Below are 20448 nucleotides of genomic sequence, written 5' to 3'. Positions count from 1 at the left end.
TACCTATAGCACAGGGAACTCTACTTAAAGCACTGTGGTGAACTCAATGGGAAGGATGTTCAAAAGGGAGGGGATATAGGTATATGTATGGCTGATTCTTTTTTTACAGGCTCCAGACGCGCAGGCTCAGTGGCCACGGCTCATGGGCCCAGCCACTCCGCGGCATGTGGGATCCTCCCGGACCGGGGCATGAACCCGTGTCCCCTGCATCGGCAGGCGAACTCTCAACCACTGCGCCACCAGGGAAGCCCATGGCTAATTCATTTTGCTGTACAATAGAAACTAACACAATGTTGTAAAGCAGCTATACTCCAACAAAAATTAATTTATATAAAAAAAAGATAAGCAGGAAATTTGGTTACTTCATACAAAAAAATTTTGAGGTTCAATTGTCCCCGGAACTAATTTTGGTTCCCTGATAATAACTGGATTTTCTTGGTCAGAGTAAAAGGAGCTGACTCTGAACTTTAGTCCTATTTCAAAGTAGCCTTGCTCTACTTTTACTTTTAATTTCACTTATATTAATAGGAAATAAAGTCTCTGGTATTTTTCCAAAATGGATACCAGAATTTTACATTCATAAACAAGATAAAATTTAAATCTTATCATTTACAAAAATTAATCAGAGGGACTGAGATAGTTAGAGAAGGCATTAATTCCATTAAAATAAGTCTTAATCACTTATACTGTGCTTTAGTCTTATGGCATTTCCATTTAACTCTATTAATAGTGTCCATTCTTTGAAAAATTTTACATATGTTCATGTGTGTTATTCACCTTTCCACTAGATCCTTCAACATAATAATAATAGCAATTTCAAACGCCCTGTCTGATTGTTCCAACATTAGGTTTATCCCTGATTTTTGTTCTGTTCCTTGTCTTATCTCATTATAATGCATAGTTTTAACTGGTATGTATTTTTGTTTGTTTTGTTTTTTGCTTGACTCCATGTTTATTGTATGCTTGGCCTTTGTTTGAGCTGCTTAGAACTCTGGTCCATCCACAGCTGTGGTCTTTCACTAACATCTGAGTAGCAGGATGTGAAAATGAGACTCTTCCTCTCAGAGTTTTCACTAGACCCAAAGCTGAGTACACTAGGTGACAAATAAGCACAATTTCGAAAACAAGATGCTAGACCACTTTTTCTGGAGTTAAATTAATAGAAACTGAAAAACACTTCATTTCAGTTAAATCAAGTCTCAGTGACTGCCTTCAGTTTAGGAACCCATTTTAATCATTCTTCCTTTTCCAATATTATTGGATTTTTCCTGAAGCAATTACAATCATGGAAGCTGGAAGTGAGACTCCAAATGTATTCTACCCCTTTGTAAGTAATAATATATATCATGTTTCAGAGCCAAACATACCTAAGTGGCCTTACAGTCTTTATCTTGAAACACACGTCTTTATACCCTCATTGACAACAACAAAAAGTTAATGAAAACAGAAGACAGGAGATCAAGAGAGTCAGAAGAAGACCAAGAGTGATACAGAAAAAGAGAGAAATTTCTTGGATCCAGGTAACTGAGAAAGGATTAACTTTATCTGGCCTTAGGTCATGTGCTCAATCTCCCCCTAAATCAATCTCGGTGGCTCAGGAATTATGAGGTCACGCTAATTTTCCCAGCTTGGGTTTGTCTTGAATCTGCCAAGTTTCATCTCAAGATTCTAGAAAAATCTGTCCCCAATATTGTTGCATATACTTTTAGAATTATAACATGCTTTACACCTTCAAATAGGGTATCATTCTATTTTACAGAATAAGCTTAGGGCAATCTGGCTAAGGATTATTATACTTTTCTAGCTGCTTTTGAAGCTAGATAAGTCTGCATATGGAATATGCGTCAAAGCACTTGCTCTTGGGGAGTCTTGGCCATAGAACTTTGAGACTACACTCTCGCTGTCCTTCCTTCCCCTCACTACAGTCTGAAATACAGATGTGGTAGTGAAACCCTGCTCCATAGGGTTAAAAACCTGTAACAGAAACTGGTGACTAACAAATTCTTGAGCTTATGTTACAGAACAGCAGATAAGGGAACAGATCGAAAATCCCTCCTCTTGTAATACAACAAAACTGGCTGAAACAAGGTGAAACCAGAGTCTGCACAGAATATACTTGCTTGTCCCATAGGTGAATTTTGTCAACACAGCCCCAAATTCTCCAACCTATTTCACAGCCCCAAATTCTCCAACCTATTTCAAACCAAATCTCCCTGAACTTGCACAGGCATCCCATGAAGAAGCATGCAACTCAGATAAGCCTGCACAGAACTCCAATTACCTCACCTTTTCCCTACCTCCGATCACCTTTCCCCAAGGTCTAAGACCACCTTGCTTCTTTGTCCCCTAAGTATTCCAAACACCTCTCCTTCTGGGAGGCAGACCTGAGACTTGTTCTCCTGCCTCTTCACTGGGTTGCCTCACAAATAAAATTTTTCCCTGTTGCAAACCTCAGCGTCTCAGTGTTTTGGCTTGCAGCTCCTCGAGCAAAAGAACCTGGTTCCCTAACAGCAGCAGTCAAGTTTTTAAGTTGTAGGTAAGTACAATGCCTTAAAGGATACAGAACAGGATGGAAGGAATCTGAATCAACTCTCAACCCCCAAATTTGCATCCACCCTCAAATTATAAACAGTCCTCCCCCCAACCCCCAACCCCCAAATCTGGATGCACCCTAGTAAAAGAAAGGAAAAGAAAAGAAAAGAAGAACTGTAACAAAATAATAGTGAATATGTCTGGGCTATAAAATCATGGATTTTATACACACACGTAATTTTCTTGCTAAGGAAAAAAAATCACCGCGGTTAAAAAAAAAAACAACACTTTTTTAAAAAGGAAAGAGAAAGGAAATGAACAAATGAAACATTTTTCAAGTGAAGAAAAATTCATAAAGAAACCTCTTCTCTCACAAAGACGCCCCTGAGAGACAGTCTGTTGAACTCTCTCATCCTACCATTATTTGGGCCACGTTCACCATGGGGTCAAGGACACCTAAGCCACCTGTGGAGAAGGGACAAAGTTGGGTTTACCCAGCCAGGTGTGGAGGAATCCCTGTCTCCCTGTCTTTCCCCGACTTCATTCGGGTTCCTGCTTCCATTAAAGGAAAAAAAAGAAAAAAAGCCGTGTCCTTATGTCCTTTCGATTTCGATTTTATTTCTCATAAACCCAACCCATAACAGAAAGGCATTTTATAATCGGCTGGTTTTTCAGCTTCTAAATAAGAGTCGGTTTCCAGAGGAGCCAGACGCAGGAGGAACCCTAGGGGCAAGCCGGAGCAGCTAACTTGACCCCGGACGCAACCGCGGCACGTAAGTTTGCCGCTAAACTTTACCTTCCAAGCACATTTCCACTAAATAACAACAATAAATCCCCCAGCGCAGGTTCCACACTGCAGGAGGGGAGGCCGCGGAGGCCAGCGCCGCGCGGAGGGTGTGCGCCCCGGCGGGCGCGTTGCTTGGGCAGCTCAGCGTCTCCTTTTGGATCCGGGGCGGCTGCCAGGCGTGTCGCCGGGATGCGCAGCTCCTCCTCGAGCATCTACGCAGGGCTGCAGCAAAAAGCCCTGCATGGGAGAGGGAGGAGTGCATGCTATATCTTCTGAGGAAAGGGGGCTGAAGTACTTTTCGGAATTGAAGGCCCAAACCCCCGGCCCCTTGCAGGGGCGCTGGGTGCGGTCCCTTCCTCTAGCCCCTCCTCCCCTCCTCGGACATATCCTGACTGCGCCTCGCTGGGCACTGGAGAAACAGGGAAAAGATGGTCCCTGACGTAGAGACAATTTAAATCCTAAACTGACCCTGCATTATTTTTGTCTTAACATTTGATTTTCCGAATACTACAGAACTGTATTATACGGAATAATTCAATCTCACGCTCACTAAAAAAAAACGATTAATAACTGTTAAGGTCTAATCATGTTTGTTTATTATACATTGTTTTTCATGTGTGGCCCAAACATTAATCGCATCAGAATAATTTCTGGACTTGCTGAAAATACAGGGATTGGGGTATGTTAACTATCACTTTAGATAATTCTCCTGAACAGTAACCTTTGGAAACTGTTGATTGCCTCTGCCATCTAGTAGCACTGTTCTTTTCCACTTGTTTAGTTTTGAAGTTAAAACCTTCTGGTTTTGGTACCTCAGTATACTTTGAATTAAAAAAGAATCTTTGTAGACTCATTGACTTACACAAAGCTTTATCAATATTCAATCTCAGAAATAAGCTCTACAATTTCTCTTGCTTATAGCTATTCAGCTTAAAAATAAAACAGTTATTTTACCAGCAAAAGTGAGTTTATTTGGGAATAGCAGAGGAATTGCAACTTGGGACAAGCAAACTATAGAAAAAGCCACAGGCAAGTCCAACAAAGAAGAACATTATTTTATAGAGAAAAGGAAGGGGCTGGGAAGGTTGGTTTGTAAAGAAAAGTCAGAGTTCAGGGTGATGACAGATTCTCATTGACTGAGTTGCCCCGTAGTCAATTCTTGTAGGAGATGCAATGTACACCTTTTCCTATAGGGGACTGTCCCTGATGACTCCTTTCGGTGGAAGATTTTTCCCCTGGGGTCTGTAATTGACAATTCTTCCTGTAACTGACCTCCAGGCAGTAGTTCTGCATGAGACCTCCCCCTTCTGGCCTGCTGACTCCATGTGAGTGAGGTTTCCTTGTGATGGGCATGGGTGGGGCACCTCCCGAGCTTGTGGGATCTTAGTTCCCTGACTAGGGACGGAACCAGCACCCTCCTCAGTGAGAGCTCGGAGTCTCAACCACTGGACTGCCAGGGAATTCCCCAGGTTTCCCTTTATTAATTAACATATAACACAGTTGTAAAAGGTCATGTTTTACTCCCCCATCTCTGCTCCCAATCCACTATAGAAAAAGACAAGAAATTGTACAGAGGAAGGCTGTTAAATAAATTCATGTTTTTTCTAATAAAAAGATTTTAGATACAGTACCTTATATTTCTTGGCAATTTGCAGCTTACAGAATTCATTGACACTTTATAATGCAATGTCTAATTGCTGATTATTGAAATAGTACATGAATCCAGGAAAATTCTTTTTTCATAATTGATAGCCTATCTGTTACCAGCTATACCGTAATGAATCAGGCAAGAATTGTTGCTTTACCTATAAACTGATAAGAAAATGCAGGCTGTGGAGGTAACTTCCTTTTTCAAGGTCTCAACAGACAATAGTGACTTAAACCCTCCGGTTTGAACCCTGGCAGCCGGACTCCAGAACCTGTACTTGGACATCCCAGGGCAGCTCTGAGTTCTTCCAGCCTGTCTCTCCCTCCATCCGTGTTATCACTTCTCAGCTGTTATCACTGGTCCTCCCCTACCTGCTCATCTTCCTCATGGACTGTGTCCTCCCACTTGCTTGCAACCAGGGAGGGAAGTGTCACTGTTTCAGGCCAAAGTTAATCCTCCACTTTCATTCAGAAATTACCCTGTCTGTCTTCAGAGACACTTAATTTTAAAACAATACTTATATAGAACTTACTATGTACCAGCATAATTTTAAGAGCATTGTAAGCATTATGAGATATTTAACCCTCCTAATGACCCTAATGACACACTGAATTTTACTTTTAGGGTTACCATTTTACAGAAGAGAAACCTGAGGCACAGAGAAATTAATCTTTCCATTCGTCACACAGCTAGTAAAGTATGGGAACATGTGGATGTTGCTTAGTATTGTCTGAGAAAATAAAGGGACAGTTAAAACTCTCTGACTGCTGTCTGTCTCTTGAGATCATGAAACACCCAATCATTGTGACGAAATCATTTAAAGTAGAGCCTGGCCCAGATGTGAGACTGGAAAATATGTAGGCAGACCTTAAAAACACCCTGGTTGCTTGCCTCTCTTCCCTGTCAGCTTAAATAAAAAGAAATGTCCTGTAATTTCAGTTAATAAATTCATGCTTGCATGCACAACTTTGTTAGGTACCTTTAAGGTCTGTCCTGTTGTGTTTGAGGGAGAGCTGCATTCTTTGTGTCTCCTTTCCCTCACAGTAACTCCTCTTCCAGCCTGTTCCCACCGATTCAGTGCATCTATCCTCATCAAGGTCACCAATCACATTCATTTTTCCTTTGTTGGCAAGTTTTTCCCTGATTCACCTCTATGTGAATTCAACCCCCAACACTCTAAACACCATTCCCTCTCATTTCCTTCTGATCATTTACCATCCTCTAATATACATACATGTATTTTGCTTTTCCACTTTCTATATTATCTGTCTTCTCCACTAGATTAGATCTCCATGAAGCAGGGATTTGGACCTATTTTGTTCACTGTTTGATACTGAGCCCCTAAAGCAATCTCCAGCACATGGTAGGTTCTCAATAAATGTTTGTGCAACTGATGAGTGACCAAATCATTCTGGAACTCCAGAAATTGTCTCTGGTCATTCCTCATCTCCTTCATGTTCCATTCTGCCTCTGCATACCCCCAAAATGTTAGTGTTCTCATGGCTCCATCATCAATGCTTTGTTCTCTCATTCTATTCACTGCATCACATGGATAAGGTTGCTTTAGGGTTCATGTAAGGATCGATAAGATGATGTACATAATGTATCTGTACAGACCTTGGCACACTAGGCTAAATACTTACCTTTTAGAAGCATACAAAACATAGAAAATTGATATATAAGTTCCAAACGCAGAAGCCTGATGTGCATCGTGAGAGATAACTTGTGGATCTTGTGTTTTACTGAGTCGTTCCTCTGGGTTACAGCTTCCCATGGCATCTGGATCCACCATAATGGACCCCATCCGTCTGGTGGAAAACCAGAACAATCAGCTGACAGTAAATCCAAAAGCACTGAAGATTCTTGACCAGATTTCTCAGCCTGTGGTGGTGGTGGCCATTGCAGGGCTGTATCGGACGGGAAAATCCTTCCTGATGAACCGCCTGGCAGGGCAGAACCACGGTGAGTGTCGTTTAGTGTTGTTCAGGACCATTTGCTTGGAAGCAGTGATAACACAGGCTGTGGATCATCCTCCTCTAGTGTCATGTTAAGAAAGAGCCTAACCCCTCCCACTGAAGAAAACTTCAAATTCTCACCACCAAATTTATAACTTCAAACCCATCTCCCCACAATGTTCACTCTTTTGTCCAGTAATCAAGTGTTCCCAACCCCATGGAAACAGCCACCTCATTCGTCCTGATCCATTGCCATCTGCTCAGGGGCTCATCTTCAACCGTTATTCCCTTCCTTTCTCCTTCCTCACTTTGGCTTTAAACCAGAGTCATTCCAAGCAGCACACAAATATTGTTCAACATGTCTTATTTTTAAAAAGGGATGGAAGGAAGAACAGACAGTAAAATCCCTATATCCCATATCTCATGCATTCTTTTTGGCTTAATTTCACAGCAAAACTTTGATAAACTATACCCCTTCTCTTTGTCTAACTAGTCTTTTGTAATATGTGAACTCTAAAACATATGGAAGAGTGCATAAAAATATATATACATATAATAAAGTTGATAAATATGAAGCGATCATCTGTTCAATCACCGCCCAGATCAAAAAATAAAACATCACCAGCACCCAAAAGCACAAATCACACCCTCTCACACCCTCCCTAGAGCTCACCAATGTTTTGATTTTCATGGTGCATTCTTTCGCTCTTCCTATTTAAACATGGTTTTACAATCTATGTAAACATTTCTTAAAAATACCTTAATCTTTATATAGGGAATTTCATTCTGATATTCATTGGGATCTTGCTTCATATTCTCAATAAGAAGTTTATGAGGTTCATCTAGCTTGTCCTATGTGTCTGCAATTATTTTCACTCGTTTGTACTTTGCAACTGACAGAGGATACCACAGTTTATTCATCCATTTGTTGCTGATGAACAACAAATGGTGTTCTCATGATTATTCTTCCATCTATATCCTGGTGCACGTGTACACTAACTTCCTTATGTTATACCCAGAAGTGGAATTGCTGAATCAAGAAGTATTTATGTCTTCAGCCTTTCTAGATAATATCAAACCTTTTAAGCTTTTTAAACCTTTTAAGCTTTATCAAACATTTAAAGCCGTTTATGCTTTATGTCAGTTTATATGCTTATTAGCAGTAATTTAGAATTATCCACATCCTTCCAAAATTTTGGTAAAAACACTTTTTAACTTTTGCTGATCTGGTGTCTGTGTAGTTGCATGTTATTTGCCTCACTACAGATAAGCTTAAGCACCTTGTCACATATTTGCTATTTGCATTTCCTATTTCAAAAGGGTTTTTTTTTCCTACCAAGTTGCCTGACTTGTTTCTTGTTGATTTTTAGGACAATCCGCCTATGTCCTGTTGGGCAGTTCTAAGAAGACCACACACCATTTCTTTCTTAATGCCTTCCTCTGTGGCCCAGCGGCTCAGCACAATTAGTGGGTAGAACCTCAGTCCACTAAACTCTAAGGATCCTTGGGAATATCTCATTGTCTCTCTCCCTCAAACTATCTCTGTCTCTGTATCTCTCTCTCCCCCATCTCTCTTTTTTCTTTCTTTCTCCCTCTCTCTTTTTTGCTTCGTAATCTCTTATTGGCTTCAAACAAAACATTTTATGTTTGTCTTTCTTTGAGAGGAACTTGATCACCAATCAGGGAGGACACTTTTCCTTGACAGCCTAAATTAATAAATGGGTCATTTTTGGAGGGATTAAAGATTGGAGAACTCTAAGAAAAAGATACATACAAGGGGTTTCGACAACATTCTTGTTTTTCTACTTGAGATTACATCAGGTAACAAGGAGGTGATTTCCCTTACTGAGGAAATACCTAACCTAGTTTTGTTTTAAAACACCTGAATTGTGACTCACCACCCCAGTCATATTACAGGAAGAACAAAAACAAGCAAACAAAGTTAGCACCCAAAGTTGGCTAGCAGAACCAGGTCACTACTCTTTCTCCTTGTGATGACTTCTTGCCTGTTCTTCACCCCACATAACTTGCACTGATGAGCTCCAGTTACACCTTGTCTTTTCTACCTGGGGAAGTTCAGATTTTTCTGTATTAATCAGCAAGCAGTCAAATACCATCACGATGTAGAAGAGTGCAGATCATCTCAGGTCTTACACCCTCTCTGAGCAGAACGCACAGGATGTGGCAATCGAGGGGCCTGAGCCATGCTGAACAATGCTCCCCTAGGTATTTCATCATGTCCATTTCCATTCTCAGTTGAAGGGAGCATTGGCACATGGCATATGGTCAAAATCTTGGACTGTTGGACGAGATCCATTACCTGCAGCTTCCAAGGCACATACCTCATATCCTCTTCCCCTGTGGGCTTAAGCCTTTGGAAAGAAAAGCAAGCAGTTCTCACAGGTCTTTTCTGCTTTCCCTTCTATTATATCACCACGTGAGTCAGTGAACAAAGAATTCATCCTTTTTTGAAGAGGAGAACAGAAAGGAGGAAAATACAAGGAGGAAGTGGAGGAAAAGAAACTAAAAACAACTGATCTATCAGTCCACGTCCTGAAAGGACACAGATAATCCATTTAAAGGATAACTGAAGATGTTTAACGGAGGGACAATTACAAGGGCACCAGCAGGCCAGAGGGAACCAATGAAGGTACAGAGTAGCCAGAGAGTGGCAGGAGCAATGGCCAGGTAGCCTTTATAACTCCTGTAGTGTGAAGAGGCAATGTGTAGATTCCAGAATGTGGCAGAGACCAGAGTTACCGGTTGGAGCTAAATGAAAGGACATGTGACCAAAGTAGAGGAACAGAGACACTGGGACACTGTGGCTCACCAGGGTGGAAGCCAGGGGGACAGGAGGCTGACTTCTGATCTCCTGCTTGTACCTCTCACTGGCAAAAGTCCATCAGAAAGTGGGGGAGAAGGGAGCTCTTCAGTGGCAGATAAATATAGAAAGGTTAATAGAGCTAACATTATTTCTGGAATGTGACACAGTTGGAGCCATTAATATTAGGAGGTGAATAGGGGACACAAAGTGCTTCTTGAGAAGGTTCTGAATGTGTACAGAGGTTGGATTTTCTGTCCTTGTTGAAATGGAAGCACCTTCCTCTGAGACAGGCACTCACCTTCCGACAAGTTTACCCAAAGTAACCGCTGGGCAGCCTGGACTATCTGCTCTTACTGTGTACTGCTTTCTCTTCTTTCTTTGCAGGTTTCCGTCTGGGCTCCACAGTGAGGTCTGAAACTAAGGGCATCTGGATGTGGTGCGTGCCCCACCCCTCCAAGGAGAGCCACACCCTGGTCCTTCTGGACACCGAGGGCCTGGGTGATGTGGAAAAGGTAAGGCGGGGAGTCCAGTAAGCTCTTGATACTCCACTGACGCCTCAATTTCCCACCTCAATTCAACTTTTATAACATGTTCCTATAAACTGCAAATCCAATTAAGAATAATGAGGCTAAAATCTCTTACCTTGAATTTATTCTTTAATAAGATCAATACTTTCGTTATTGGGGATAGATCGCCTTATTTTTAACAGTGGGGTGAAAGATACAAGTTAACAAATATTTATTGGGCATCTGAATTCCAGGGCTTTTCTACCACAGTGAGTGAGGTATGGGCCCAGAGCTGAGTTGGGAACATAAGAAATATGCAGTCGTATCAGTACAGGGAGCCATGGACAAAAAAAGTGAGACCTTACCCCAGCTGTTCAGGTTCAGGAAGACATCCTGGTAGAAGCTATAATCCATGGAGTCCACTGGCTCTACAGGTTAAGGTATATGGGGTTAGAGGTAGGAATCATGAAAATATGTTTTCAGTGAATAAACTATTTTTAAAATCTCCAGAAAAGCTTCCACTATACCAGGAACATTTTATTCTGAGTTTCGGGGCTCTGAAGATGAATCCTTCAATGAATTCTATAAAAACATGAGCTAGACCCACCATAAAAATGTAAATGGGATAATAGTAGGTATTTTGTCTTCACAGTGTTACTTGCAATCAGTCTTTTCTCCTTATTTCTATTAATCTGCGTCTAAATTAAAGTAGTAGCAGTGAATCTTTGGCTTTCATCACTGCAGGCAAGGGTTGGGGCATGCATCAAGAAATTGTGAATTTTAAAATCCAGATTTGAAATATTCGATAATCACCTCAGTGTCAGCCCAAGATGGTCTACTGATTCCTACTAGATTTTAGTTTGTATAATCTTCTTCTTGTTATCTAACTGCATTTGTCAGGGAACTAAAGCACACCAGATTGCAAACTGACAGAGAGGAACTGCGTGCTGTCCTTACTACATGTAGTGTATTTTGGTAGTATATATCATCTGTTCCAAAGTCACTCATGACTTGTCCTGAATCACATTTTCAGCCTCATCACCGATTACCACATGGGTAACCACTACTTCAGTCAAATAAAGTAACCTTATAATACCTCTATATGACCACACTTTCTGGCAATTGTGATTGGCTTCGGTGGGTCCTTCTACCTGCATGATCCCTATAGCTCCACAAATCCACATTCTGTCAAATCTTTAAAGCCCAGCTATTTTCGTCTTAATACCATCGTATCACTGTCAGACATATTCACTTCTTGCTCTGAATGCACAGAGTACTTTTTCTGTTTTTTGGGAATTGCCCCTTTGTCTTTTACATTATAATACTTGGTTCCATGCCTGGTGGTTTATCATCTTGAATGTATTTAAATGTTCCCAGGTATATCTGCCCCTCCATCTCTCTAGGGCAGGGACTCTCATATGAAACTCTATATCCACACAAGCAGATGCAGTATCTGCTGTTTTCTAAATGCACAAAGAATAGATGATGAATTTAATTGAATAGCACTAGTCCCTATTATAGCCCATGATCAAGAAAACAAGTGCAAAGGAATCATGGCCCACTTATTACTGCATAACTTCTGTGTTCCAGGCACTGTATTAAACAGTTGACACATTTCACGTCGCTCCCTTCTGTTAACAGCTAATGAAACTGAGGCCCTGAGAGGTGTCAGTGTCAACACCAGAAAGATTTGCATTTAGCACTGTCTTGAAAATGTATGTTATTTGCCTTACTATTGAGTTACAAGACAGATGTTATAGTAAATGAACAACTGAATGAGAGAATGAGGAAGGGTGTCCTCAGTCCCCTGATGCAATGTACTTTCTAGGGTGACTCCAAGAATGACTCGTGGATCTTTGCCCTGGCCGTGCTTCTGAGCAGCGTCTTTGTCTACAACAGCATGAACACCATCAACCACCAGGCCCTGGAGCAGCTGCAGTATCCTTCCAGGAACTGAACCACCATGTTTCATTGAGTTTATGGGAATAGCAACTGACACTGTTTCTTCTTTCCCATGACTCCTTTCTCATGGCTGATGAGAAGGGAAAATGGAGCAAAAGGGAATGTTGATAAAACTTGTTTGGGGTTGAGATCTGGAAATTGTGTTGGAGGGCACTTCTCATTCCTTAGCTAAGATCCCAGCTACGTGACTGAACTAACAGAGCTAATCAGGACAACAGCCTCTGCCAGCTCTGATGAAGTACAGAACTCAGCCCAGTTTGTGAGTTTCTTTCCAGACTTTGTTTGGGCTGTACGGGATTTCATGCTGGAGCTGGAGTTAGATGGATACCCCATCACTGAAGATGAGTACTTGGAGAACGCCTTGAAGTTGATTCCAGGTATCAGAGTAGGGCCAGGGTGGGGGAAGGTTCAGTAGGAGATGGGATCAACAGAGCTCTGACATTCAGCACTTGATGTCAATCTTGATTTGGGGTTGGATTGAGGCCATGCTAATGGTGCTTGGTGAATGACTGGTGGGTGTGGCTTCAGTCGTTATTGTTACTGGGAAAACCCCAGTGACCAGAGCTTAAGCTCACAGAGGAAATTTATAATCCAATATTAGACCAAATGATTTTAGAAAAATGGACACCATGGGAAAAAAAGGCTCACATACTTATATTACATATTAAGTCTAAGTGCTTCTCCTTTCCTATTTGAGAAATATAACCCATCAAATTGGAAACACAGAATCACAAGATAAACAAAAGAACTAATTTTTGAAATACCTTTAACACAGTGTATCTTACCAGCATACGTAGCTACATCCTTCATATTGATAGATAGGCTATTTATACAATAAAGAGTTCAGAAAAAAAAGCATTGCCATGTCCTTCCAGTAAGACTGTCAGACCCATAATATGTTCTTCCTCATAGTATCACACTCTTCATTCTAGAACCTAACACCGTATATGTCATGTTAATATAATAAATTAGTTACTCAGATTATTTTAGCAGAGAGGATAATGGGTGATACCTAGAAGCAATACTCATTTTTAAATTGAATCATTTATTCATTGTTTCAAGAAATATTTGTTGAACTACTGATATATGCCCAGAATCCCTTTGTATGATAGTCACGTCCAATGTAAAATGATGCAGAGGTTGGATGAGGTCTCCTAGTTTCATTTAAGCTAACCTTACCATGAGATGGTGTATGCTAAAGTAATCTCCAAACATATTCATAGTATGTGTACATTTTTACTCTGATATATAAATCTTCTCTTTACTGTCCTGAGTATCATTTGTCTTCCACGGGTTATTTTATCAGCAATATCATAAATATCTTTATGTCTACCATTACATTACTGACATTACATTACATTACATGCCATTTCTGACATGGGGACTGTAATGTCAGAAAAATATTTCTGACAATTTCTTGGATTAGTCTATCATTCAAGAAACATCTAATAAATAGTTGATACACTGCACGCCATGGAAGGGTAAGGAAAATAATCAGTAGTTTCTTCACTTGGAATGGATTCCTCCCCTTCGTCCTCAGAAGTACTTCCTTCACTCTTAGCTCTGTACAAAAATAAAGCGGGAGGCGGGAGATTTTCCATGTCCTGAATAGATTAGCATAAGGTTGATTTGCGTGATTCAATAATAGGAGATACACAGGCACAGTAGTTACAGTGATGCAAAGATCCACAGAAATGAAAGTCCTCAGCCCCCTCACCTGAAAGCTGTTCCTTCAGTGATTGCTCTCTTTCCACTCCTGCAGGCAGGAGTCCCCAAATTCAAAATTCCAACATGCCCAGAGAATGTATCAGGAAGTTTTTTCCGAAAAGAAAGTGCTTTGTCTTTGACCGGCCTACAAGTGACAAAACATTATTACTCCATATTGAGGAAGTGCCAGATAAACAACTGGATGAGAATTTCCAGAAGCAATCAAACCATTTCTGCTCATATATCTTTACCCATGCAAAGCCCAAGACCCTAAGAGAAAGAATCACTGTCACAGGAGGAGGTGAGTCTCCTTTGCTACAGCATGTCTCTCTGTGGTTCAGTGTGTGTGATGAAGTTGTGATTGCACTCTGGGTTTGTCAGCAATTGTGATTTCTTCTCTGTGTAACTTGGAAAGATGTATGTTCATGCAACACATGTAAATGCATGTTTCTTCATTAAAAGAAGCCTATGTAAGGCTACCAAATCTCATGAAAGTATTACACTAACGATGTAAAAGTTAAAGATTGAAATCTTCATGGTGATGAGGTGTCTGACGGGATAAGTGTTTCGAGTGAGGATATGCAAGATATTTTGTGAATTTACATGAATCGGAAAATGAATAGTAGTCCATGAATCCATGTAAGCTCATTGAGAGTCTGAGAAACAAATGTAAATACAATCTTATGTACAGGGCTGGCTTCACGGACATGAAACCTGGACAGTCACAGTGTAATGTGCTGAGATGGGCCCTGCTTGGTTTAATGTTTGTGTCACTGCCCTGAAATTCTTGATGACATTTTCATCAAGGCATTTTCATTTACAAATAGTGCCCACAAGTAATGTAATTTACTTACAGGTTTATTGTATAAAAATGGGAAAAGTGTTCTGGGAGACCCTTGGGCATATCGTTTGAAATCATCTGGCTAATATTGTAATGGGATGAATTTGAGAACCATAAAAGGTAGAGTGAATAGGAGACACAGTGATGTTATTATAAAGAAGGGGTTCATAGAACAAAAAGGAGGAGGCTACAAGAATGAAGAAAATGAGGAGAAGAATAGATAGAAGAAAAGAAAACTTCAAATTCAATAAAATTTTAGTGATTTTTAGAATGCTAATCTCTAAAGCTATTAAAACAGGTGAGAATTCTCTCTCCATTTCATAAATATCATGTCTCAATCAGGGTTGGGGACTCTGGTGGTGGCCTACATAGATGCCATCAACAGTGGAGGAGTTCCTTGTTTGGAGAACGCAGTGATAACTCTGGCTGAGCGTGAGAACTCAGCGGCCGTGCAGAAGGCAGCCGACCACTACAGTGAGCAGATGGCCCAGCGACTGAGGCTCCCCACGGACACGCTCCAGGAGCTTCTGGAGGTGCACGCAGCTTGTGAGACGGAAGCCATTGCAATCTTCATGGAGTGCTCCTTCAAGGATGACAAGCAGACATTCCAGAAGAAGCTGGTGGTAATGTGCTCTGGAATATATCCTTCCTGATTCCTTTCTTCTGGAATGATACCTAGACTCCCCCTTTTGACACCATGGTTCATGTGCTTCTCATCATATAAGGAGTTTAGATTCTAGTGAGTGATAGGGCTCTACAGGCTACAGTCCATCTCTTTTCTAAAAGTTGGGCTTTTAGTTTCTGTTGTGGCAAAACAAATTACACTGTGCTTAGCAGCTTGAAACAACACACATCTATTAGCTTATAGTTCTTCAGGTCAGATACCAGCCCAGGGTCTATGGGTATTCTGCTCCCTGTACCATAGCTGAAAACAAGGTTCAAGTGGGCTTGGTACTCACATGGACGCTCTGGGGAACCCCTCTCCATCTGCAACCCAGCAGTGGTGCATGGTTTCCTTCTTTTGTTTCTAATCTCTCCGACTACCTCTTCTGCCACCAACTGGAGAAAACATCTTTTAAGGGGCTTGTGATTAGGTAAGGCCCACCTAGGTAATCTCCATTTCTTAAAGTCAACCTGTTCCATGTAATATAGTCTAAACACAGAATAATTGTTCATCATCTTCACAAGTCTAGGAACTATGCGGAGTGTGGACACCAGCAGAGAGAGCTCTTGGAGATCATAATTCTGCTTACCATTGGCACCTTCACTGAAAGTTTGACTTTCAGTCTCCCTTGACCATCCTATAATTTACAAAGATCTCTTAGTACATACAGAGTAAAACCAGCTCAATTGTAATTTAGAAGTACAAGCAAAAAAATTTCTGTTCCTATAATTTCACACACTCAAATCCTCAATGAAACAAGAATTCAGAAAGAGTTCAAAACTCTGTTCAGTGTATACTTAATTCATTAGTAGGAAGTTGATTTGCTAGGTACATATTTTTATCCATAGCACCCAAATTTGAAGAGGAAACCCTACTTCCATTCATAATTGTACTTTCATTGTTCATTGTTGATGGATGGATCACTATTAGTGCTACTACTGTCAAAGTAGTAGTTTGCCTCTGCCAACTGCATCATTGCACACATGTTGAGACTGAGCCCAGGGGATTTAAGGGACTTCATACAAATCACACAAAGAGTTTGTCAGAACTGGAACTAAAACTAGACTCCTGACTCCACATCTATTATTCTGTGTCTCATGTACCTGATGCTGTCAGACTACTTCTTCCAAGAGGATCACAGTTGGACCTTCCCTCTAACAGCTTCTTTCTATTGGATTTCCCCATATTTCCCTGACAGGACATCATGGAGAAAAAGAAGGACGTTTTCATGATCCAAAATGAAGAGGCCTCTGTCAAACATTGTCAGGCTGAGCTTAAGAAGCTTTCAGAATCCTTGATGACAAGTATTTCAGGAGGAACTTTCTTTGTCCCTGGAGGACACAGTCTCTACTTAGAAGCAAGGAGCAAGTTTGAACAGGACTATAAACTGGTTCCCAGGAAAGGAGTTAAGGTGAGGGGTAATGGGAGTGGGAAAGAACAGGAGATTGGAGTCAGAGGGTCTTTTTGGTTCATTTGGTTGCCAGGTCCTGCTTTGTGCAGAGGCTGCTGGTCACAAGGAGGCTGACTGTGGAACCCCGGGGGGCTCTGGGTCTAGTGCTGCATTTCTGGTGAGCAGAGTAAGTGTCCAGGAGACCCCAGGACTGTTGCCTGCGCACTGGTGGGTGAGGCCAGGTCCTAGGGCTAGTGCCAACTTTCTGGAGGACAGAGCCAGATCCTGGAGTCCAGTTGCAGGGCCCAGGAGTCCAAGAGCATGTGTTGGATCACAGTTGGGTACAGCCAGTTGGGCTGCTGGATCTGGGGTGTCTTGAAGCTTCTGTTGGCCTCATGTTGGTCCAGGCCTGAGCCCAGCTGGTCCCAAGGCAGGATATAGCCTGCTAGTGGGTGGGCTGGCCCTGCAGACTGAAACTGAGGTTTTATTGCAACTGGTATCTTCCTCCTGGTGTGTAGAGCTGGGTCCCAGGGTCTCTGGCTAAAGGGCCCTGGGGGTTTCAGGCCTAGTGCCTGTGGCCTGGTGAGTGGGACCAGGTCCCTGGCCCTCTGGTGGGCAAGGCCATGTCCAGAGGCGACGGTGGGCTCAGGAGGTCTGCTGGTGGGTGCGGCTCTGTCCATGCCCAGTTAGTTGCTTAGCCTGAAGCATCCCAGCACTGGCGCCTGCAGACCACTGGACCAGGGCAGGGCTGGGTCTTGGGGCTAATAAGCTAGGGGAAATATTCCAAAATGGCGAATGCCAGCACCAATGTCCATGTGGTAGAAGAAGCTCCCAAAAATGGCTGCTGCCAGTGTCTATGTCTCTGGGGTGAGCGGCAGTTGCCTTCTGCCTCTCTAGGGGACTCTCCAGGGTCAGCAGGTAGGTCTGACGCAGGCTCCTATCAAATTACTGCTTCTTCTCTGGGTCCCGGAGCATGTGAGATTTAGAGTGCACCCTATGAGGGTTAAGACTTTATTTCCCACAGCCCTCTGGGACGCCTGAAAGTTAGCCCCATTGGCTTTCAGAGCCAAAGGGTCTGGAGGATTGTCTTCCTGGTGCTGGATCCCTGGCTGCGGCGCCCAGTGTGGAGCTCGGACCTCTCACTTCTCTGGGAGAACCTCTGAGGTTGTAATCATTCTCTGGATTGTGAATAACCCACCCGGGGGTATGGAATTTGACTATATTGAGACTCCACCTCTCCTACCCATCTCACTGTGGTTCCTTCTTTATATCTTCAATTGTAGGAGATCTTTTCTGATAGGTTCTGTCTTTTTCACCAATGGTTGTTCTGCAAATAGTTGTGACTTCAGTGTGCCTGTGAGAGGAGGAGAGCTCAGGATCTTTCTGCTCTACCATATTGCCAAGATAATCAATTTAGTTCCCCCCAAAAAATGAATTAGGTACTGCTGTCATCCCCACTATAAAACTGAGAAATATGAGGTGTGGAAAATTTACTAAGTTGCCTAAGATCACACAGTCATCAAGTGGTAGGGCTGATAGGGCAAATGTAAGGTCTTGGCAGTCATTCAAAACTCAGAATAAAGCTTAGGAAAGCTTCCTGGAAGAGGCGATAGAAGCTACAAGTTGAAGTATCCATAAATGAAATTGTAATAAAGAAAGAGTAGATGAGCATTAGTCGGAAGCCAAACAATGTGCAGATATAGGAGTTGCACACAATGGAGGGTGGGTGTTTGTAGAATTGCACATAATTCTGGCGTCTGTAACCATTTTGGGATCCTACAAAGGATGGAGAAGTTAAAGGGTCCAATCTGTAGGTTTACTGAACAATAATTTCCTCAGCAAGACACTACATCTTTTGCTGCCTGACAAGTCTTTGCTCCTTGTTGTGTCCTCAGGCAAATGAAGTCCTCCAGAGCTTCCTGCAGTCCCAGGCAGGAGTAGAGGAAGCCATCCTGCAGGCAGACAAAGCCCTCACTGATCGGGACAAGGCCTTGGCAGGTACAGGGGAGGGCTGAGCTCACAAAGGGAAAGGTGGCTCTTGTGCTTCCCTTTGGCAGGTGTGAAAGCAAACACTTCCTCACACGGCAGCTTCCTCTCCTTCTGTGGAACCTCTCTGCTACATCTGGAAATAACCAGGGGAGTTTGGGTTGCATGTACATCCAATCAGTGCCTTTGCATCACATGCTAAAGCATGTTTTCTGATGTGGTAGTAGGAATATTCAGATTCCTTCTCACCATTTTAAAGTCATTTTATCTCTGAGCTAAGGAGGTGACAGCTCAGCATAACTGTTATATTCTTCCCTCTTTAAAACTCTTGTGAAACAGTTGAGTGTGCTAAGAAGCATGCAGCTGAGAGGGACCAGCAGCTGCTAAGAGAGAAACAGAATGAAGAGGAGCAAAAAATGGCAGCACAAGAGAGAAGCTTCAAGGAAAACATGATCCAACTGGAAGAGAAGATGGCTAGGGAAAAAGAATACCTTCTAGGAGAGCTGGAAACAAGGCTGAACCACAAGCTGAAGGTAAGTCTGGATGGGCCTGGGCAGGGCCTGATGGACAAAATGCTAGCCTCTCAGGAATAAAAGAACAGAAATTTGACCTTAAGTCAGATCCCAGAGGGAAATCCAAAGACATATGATTCTCTGTAACATCAAAGAGATGTGGGTCGCACTGAAGACTTACCTCTGTAAGACTCAGCACCTTCTGTAGTGTTAGGGTTTGGCGCATACAAATAACATGGCCCAGGCTCCTGGACTGCTGTTTGTGGTGATTATAGGCTCGCATTTGCCCCCAAGTGAATAGCACCTCAGTCCTAGAGTCCTTAGAAATTTTGGTACAACCATCAGAAACCTGGAATAGTTCCATCTGCTCTTGAAAGTATCAGATTGTGCCTGGTATGAAATACTGGATTCTGAAAGCTCTAAAATTTGCTGCATTCATTTCCAGGTCTGCCTGATTCATTTTAAATACCTAGAGTAAATGCATTCTTTGCCTCAACCTGGAGTTTGATAGACAGTGTCCTAAAGACAGTCAGCAGTGCCATTTTTGTGACATATGTGTGGTCATCCTACCTCAATGAAACTGACAAATATTTAGAATTCACCTACATTCCCTCCCAAAGTGCATTATTAGGGCTGGAACACAGTCCTGGGGTAGTTTTCAGGTCTGACCTAGGCCCATCTTTTCTGTGCCCAGGGAGATGGTGTTGAGGGAACTTGGGAAGCTCTAAACCCTGGATGCTTTCACTACCCAGGTCCAAACATTTGCAAATGTTAGACAAATGTCAAAAAGCATCTAAGGTATTATAGAAGTAGACACACGTACTTATCTGCTGTAGTTGTTTGATACAAAATCTTGATTTGGGCTATTTTCAAAAGGGACTCTCCTTTTTACAGATGCAAGAAGAACTACTTACAGAAGGGTTTAAAAAGCAAGCTGAAGAGTTAAATAAAGAGATAGAACAACTAAACGAAGCCATTGACATAACTAAAAATAATAAGTCCATAAATATTTCAGAGGTCCTTGATGTGGCTAGTATGGCATTAGTTGCAGTACTACCTGGGCATTATAAATTATTTGGTATGGGAACGAAATTTCTCAGTGAGGCTATGAAAAGGGCTGAGAATCCCTATTAA

The 20448-nt window shown here is 42.1% G+C and overlaps 1 protein-coding gene and 1 pseudogene across 2 annotated transcripts in view; both read left to right on the top strand.

The window, feature by feature from the left end:
* The window catches only part of LOC307192229 (guanylate-binding protein 2-like), a 19280-nt pseudogene extending 15671 nt beyond the window's left edge, over positions 1-3609 (top strand). Inside the window, exons 10-11 of the transcript in view lie at positions 2456-2536; positions 3378-3609. The product of the transcript in view is annotated as a guanylate-binding protein 2-like (transcript). The remainder of the gene's footprint in view (positions 1-2455; positions 2537-3377) is intronic.
* LOC307197742 (guanylate-binding protein 7-like) lies at positions 2607-20448 on the top strand (the record flags this gene model as incomplete). Its single annotated transcript, XM_079944024.1, has 11 exons — positions 2607-3305; positions 6734-6929; positions 10131-10258; positions 12081-12190; positions 12395-12591; positions 13977-14222; positions 15105-15385; positions 16625-16837; positions 18712-18814; positions 19142-19335; positions 20209-20448. Exons 2-11 carry the CDS (start codon positions 6740-6742, stop codon positions 20446-20448), a joined length of 1902 nt encoding a protein of 633 aa, XP_079800150.1. The 5' UTR covers positions 2607-3305; positions 6734-6739.

The sequence above is a fragment of the Stenella coeruleoalba genome, assembly GCF_951394435.1.
Source record: "Stenella coeruleoalba genome assembly, chromosome: 1".
Lineage (NCBI taxonomy): Eukaryota > Metazoa > Chordata > Mammalia > Artiodactyla > Delphinidae > Stenella > Stenella coeruleoalba.
The sequence above is the reverse complement of the archived record's forward strand: the minus strand, read 5'-3'. Positions and strand labels throughout refer to the sequence as shown.